The 5,707-nt window shown below is 40.4% G+C and overlaps 1 protein-coding gene across 3 annotated transcripts in view; it reads right to left on the minus strand.

The window, feature by feature from the left end:
- Positions 1-5,707, minus strand: part of Clspn (claspin) — a 48,517-nt gene that overhangs the window by 9,436 nt on the left and 33,374 nt on the right. For all 3 annotated transcript variants that reach the window (XM_029563124.1, XM_008832118.2, XM_029563123.1), the window contains 4 exons: positions 5,066-5,265; positions 4,584-4,738; positions 3,233-3,459; positions 2,560-2,671 (listed from right to left, as the gene is read on the minus strand). In XM_029563124.1, coding sequence (XP_029418984.1) covers positions 2,560-2,671; positions 3,233-3,459; positions 4,584-4,738; positions 5,066-5,265 — 694 coding nt within the window. The remainder of the gene's footprint in view (positions 1-2,559; positions 2,672-3,232; positions 3,460-4,583; positions 4,739-5,065; positions 5,266-5,707) is intronic.

A 5,707-nucleotide genomic window follows, 5' to 3' on the forward strand; every position in this document is an offset into this window, starting at 1 on the left:
AATAAATAAAATATTTAAAACATGTTTTGGCAGACAGGGAATTCCCAAAGCATGCTGGCTACCAAAAGTAGTTGCATCAGTGAGCTCTAGTTTTCAAATAAGATGAAAGAGTGATAAAGGATGAGTCCTGATGACATCAACCTCGGCCTTCCACCTGCCGTGCACATGTGCACATGCACTCACTCACATGTGTACCCAAACATATGCAAACATGAATACACACATAAAAATGGAAAAAGAAAAAAGTTGAAGAGTGATAAAGGATGAGTCCTGATGACATCAACCTCAGCCTTCCACCTGCTGTGCACATGTGCACATGCACTCACTCACATGTGTACACAAACATATGCAAACATGAATACACACATAAAAATGGAAAAAGAAAAAAGTTTTAATTGTGGTAAAACACATAAAATTTACCATCATAACCATTTTAAGTATATCATGTTATTAATTATATTCATACTATCATATAAACAACCTCCAAAACTCTTCATCTAGTGAAATTGGAACTCGATACCCACCAAACAACTTTGTATTCTTCCCTCTCCCCAGCCCCTGGCACCATCATTTTATTTTCAGTCTCCATAAAATTGTCTACTCCAAGTGTAGTGGTATACACCTTTAATCCCAGCACTCAGGAGGCAGAGGCAGGAGGATCTCTGTGAGTTCAAGGCCAGTCTGGTCTACATAGTGAGTTCCAGGACAGCTGGGACTATAAGGAGACCCTGTCTCAAAAAAACAAAAACAAAAACAAAAACAAAAAAAATTGTCTACTCCAAATACCATATATAAATGAATTTGTATAGTTTTTGCCTTTTTATGACAAATACTCTCAGCATACTATCCTCACAGATCCTTCATGTTGAGGCACATGTCACAATTTCTTTCCTGTTTGGCTGAATGTGATGGCCCAGACCTATAATCCTAGCACTTGGGAGGCTGAGGCAAATGGATCACAAGTTTGAGGTTAGCTTGGACTACACAGTGAGTTCCAGGTCAACCTGGGCTACATAGGGAGACCTTGTCTCAAACAACAAAGAATTTCCTGTCTTTTAAAGCTGACTATGCCATTGTATGCACATAAATGTTATTTAACAGACCACTGCATTCCCTCTGCATTTTGGCTATTACAAATAATGTTACTTTGAACACTTGTACAAATATCTGTTTGGGTATTTATTTTATTTTTTGGTTTTTTTGAGACAGGGTCTCCCTGTAGTCCCAGCTGTCTTGGAACTATGTGGACCAGGCTGGCCTCGAACTCACAGAGATCCACCTGCCTCTGCCTCCCAAGTGCTGGGATTAAAGGCGTGCGCCACCACACCTGGCTGGGTATTTATTTTTTAAAAGATTAAAAAAATTTGTGTATATGTGTGTGCCTGTGTGAGTTTATGTGCACCAGGTGTATGCAGGTGCCTACAGAGGCCAGAGGGCGTTAGATCCCCTGGAACTGGAGTTATAGGCAGTTGTGAGCTGCCTGATGTGGGTGCTGGGAACTGAATCCTGGTTCTCTATAAGAGCAGTAAGTGCTCTTTACCATGGTGCCATCTCTGTAGCCCCTATTTATTTATTTTTGAGATGGGTAGCTAAGGCTGGCCCTGAACTTCATGTAGCTAAGACTGGCCTTGAACTTTTCTTGCCTTTATTCATTTATTTATTATATGTATGCATGTGTATGTGTGCATCCACAAATGTACACACCACTGCATGTGTACAGAAGTCAGAGGACAACTTGCTGTGTGTCCCTGTCTCTGTCTCCCCCTCCCCACTCTCACACTGTAGCCCAAGCTAGTCTGGAATTTGTGATTCTCCTGCTTCAGACTCCCCAGCACTGACACTGCAGGCTTCGCCACCATGTCTGCCACTTTCACTTCTTTTGAACCAAGTGGAGTTACTGGATCAGATGGTAATTCTGTTTTAAATTTTGAGAAACCACTGCAGTTTTTTCCATGCAGCTATACAGTGTTACAGTCTCACCAACAGTACATACGGGCTCTAATTTCTCCATACCGTCCCCAATACTTGGTCACATATATAAAATGTTAGTCATCCTAATGGATGTGAGGTAGTATCTTCTAAGTTTTGTCTTTTTGATTTATTTTTATTTTATGTGTATGAGTGCTTTGTCTCTATGTAAGTGTACCTGTGTTGTACAATGCCTGCAGAAGCCAGAAGAGGGCATCAGATCCCTAGTAACTATAGTTTCAGATGGTAGTTACCCACCATGTGGGTGCTGGGAATCAAGCCTGGGTGTTCTGCAAGAGCAGCCAGTGCTCTTAACCATAGAGCCATCTCTCCAGGCCCCAGTATATTGTAGTTTTGAATTGCACTTCTCAAATGGTTAGTGATATTAAGCATCTTTTATGTGCTTAGTCTTACTGTTTTGTACCTTATTTTTCACCAAAATATTACAATTTCATTACTATGCAAATATAAAATTCAAATCCACCATAGTATCCCAAACAAGATATTAAGCTCCTTAGGTCAGTTATTCTAAACCCAGAGAGCCTGATCCTAGGGTTTTATCTTTCCACATTTCTGTCAATTGAGACTCACCTGTCTGTTGGGAAAGAGCCTGAGCAAAGAGCAAGGGCTTCTTCCATTGGATCACCCATGCTATTCTCTTTCTCCTGCTTACTCAACTCCAATGGAGCCAGCATGGAGGCATCTGCACCAACAAGGAAAAGATTGGTAAAGAATGAACTGACAACTTTATTCTCTCCTGGGCCATCAAAGATGGCAGTTCAAATCAGTTCTTAAGTAAGCATGCCAAAAAAGTTCACCACCAATTCACTCAACAAATCCTTATTTATGTATACTATGTACCAAGCACCAGAAAGACAGTAACAAACAAAACAAATACCCCAATTATCTCAGAGCCTCCATTTTGGCAGGTGCATATGTTGGGGAAGCAGGCGGAAAAGAAAGTCAACATTTATATGAAATTTACTATATACCAGACACTGTTCTAAGCTTTGTATATAGAGTAACTATAAGTGATTGATTACATCATCAAAGCTTAAGTAATCTTAATTTGACACTTTGCCATTTTAAGAACGTAAGCGCTGTAAATGTCAGGAGCTAAGCAGTGAATTCAATCCATAAGCAAAATTCCAGCACAGCCCTGTTTTCTTTGAACTTCAGTTCTGAGGGTAAAGAACTTCTTTCCAAGGACACTAACAGAAGCTATGTGGCTGAGATAAGGCAGATACTCTTGTTGGATATTTACCCTGAGAGGTGAATCTGCCTGAGCAAAGATTTAGAAGCTCCTCCATGTTATCTTTCTTGTCATTCTTCTGAGGTTGACATTTTTCTGCCTGAGATGCAAACTTTCCAGTACACAAGTCCAGCAACTCATCCATGTTGGCGTCCATGGCGTTTTCATCCATACTGGCCAATGGCAACTGAGGCTTCAAAGCTTGATATCGATTCCTGTGGTTTCTAACATTTAAGAACCTAAAAGCACAATGAATACTGTAAGAAATTCTCCAGAGACATGCAGAGTTACAGGTGAAAAATTCTGAATTCATATCCAACACCAAAGTTTAGAAAATGAATGTGGCCAGCAAGATGCCTCAATGGGTAAAGGCACTTGCCACCAAGCTGAGTTGGATCCCCAGGATCCACAGAGTGGAAAGGACCAACTCCAGAAAGCTGTCCTCTGACTTCCACTTGTGTGCCATGGCACATGCATGCCTACATGCACACATGCACACAAAATTAACAAAATGTCATTCTTAATAATTACAAAAAGAAAAAACACAAAGAAGCTAATGTGATGTGAATCATGAATGCTAATTTGATGAGATTTAGAATTACCATGGAAACATATATATCTCTGGGCCTGTCTGTGAGGGATTATCTAGATTAGCCTAACTGAAGTGGGAAGACCCACCCTAAATGTGGGTGGTACCACTTATGAGGTGAGGTCCTGGACTGAACAAAATGAGAAAGCAAGCTGAGCCCAAGCACCATGGCTCTCTGCTTCCTGACTGTGGGTGCAATGGCCCAGCTGCCTTCTGCTCCTGCCGTCATAACTTCCCTACCATGACGGACGGCAACCCCTGGAACAGTAGGCAAAACAAAGCTTTCCTTCCTTTTTTGATCAGGCATTTTGTCACAATGAGACAAGTGACTAATACACTGAATCTCAAGTCAGCAAACAAGACCGAAACTTTAGCCTCATGCTAATCTAACAAGGGTGGGGCAAGTATTTTGAATATGGTTCTATTCAAAAGGCAAAGTACAAAGGATAAATGCTGGCGTCCAACAACAAGGACAGGTGTTACATTCCAATCTTACTCAATGATAACACAGAGGATGCACAGAGCATTCCCACACAGTATAAGATTGATGAATTTCAAGTAAGATCAAAGGATCAAAATGTCAGTAAGAGCTATTGACAGTTTACATTCTGGAGAGTTTGTCTTCAAACTTGTACAATGCAACGCTAATGGTCTGTACACCTTTTCTTTCTCAGAAGAAAGCACAGATGGAGTGACAGAAGCTCATTTTATTTTTAAACAAAATTAAGCAGAACCCAACCCCATTCCCACCCACAGAAACACAAAACTACCTACCCATCTGCATCCAACAGTTGGCTCTGAGTGTCATCCTCTAAACAAAACTGGAAGTCTCCTGCTCCTAGGAAAAGTGTCTTAGGCTCTGGGGAGGCGTTATACAGATCCTGGGAATCCTCTATGGGAAGTGAAGGCTCAGACAGTTTCCCTGAACTCTGGCACCAAAACAAAAACAAACAATAACAAAACATTTTACAAATGTCATTCAGTGTCATGACAACAACAGAAGTTGCTGTTTGCAGTATGTCATCTGCTCTGAGGCAACTGCAGTTGAGGAGGACAATGCATAGCCATGAGAAGCCTAAGGAAACATACCTCTAAGAAGTAAGAGTGCTTGCTAATACATGAAGGGGGTGGATTTAAAGCTGAACACACATAAGCTTAGTACTAAGGTGGTGGGAGTTGGCTGGCTGGGACACACTTTATTTAGCAATGTGGGAAGTGAAAGGAGGAGGAGATTAGAAAAACTATCACCAGCTTACCTTCGAAGCTGAGCTGACCAAACTGGCTCGAAACAGCCCAGGGGAAGAGGATCTGAATCCTCCTGCTGTAGGGAAAAAACTGGTCCCACGGCCTGTTTGTCTGTTGCAAGGCTGATAGGATGGAATTGTGGAGCCAATTAGCTCAAAGCTACTATTGTGGCTACTCTCCTTTGTTAGTAATGAACACGAATCATCTTCATCTAAAAGAGAAATGATTTCAGAAAAAAGGTGGATTTGTTCAGGAAAAAGAACTAGGATGAAACAGGTAAAATTCACAAAGCCCTAAAGTTAGAGGTTCCAAATCATTATGTTAAAGGTAAATTCTCTTTAATTTACTATGACAGCATTATATAATCAGGGTTCATTTCTCTGAGCTAAGTGACACCTGGAAATGCCTTGATAACTCTTTATTATCCAATCAATTATATATCTTCCTTTGATCTATGTAAAGAAATATTTCATGTTTCACTCAATCAATAAATCAAGACAAACTTACTAAGGACCTACCATATGCCCATAGTCTATTAAATAAAAAAAAGTAGCTCAAAATATGGGAGAAGAAAAACATTGTAATTCATAAATTCCTCTCAATGTCACATGTAAGATGTGTTGTCATCATATATATATATATATATATATATA

Source organism: Nannospalax galili, unplaced genomic scaffold (genome assembly GCF_000622305.1).
Source record: "Nannospalax galili isolate Female #2095 unplaced genomic scaffold, S.galili_v1.0 scaffold1055, whole genome shotgun sequence".
In the NCBI taxonomy this organism is placed as follows: domain Eukaryota; kingdom Metazoa; phylum Chordata; class Mammalia; order Rodentia; family Spalacidae; genus Nannospalax; species Nannospalax galili.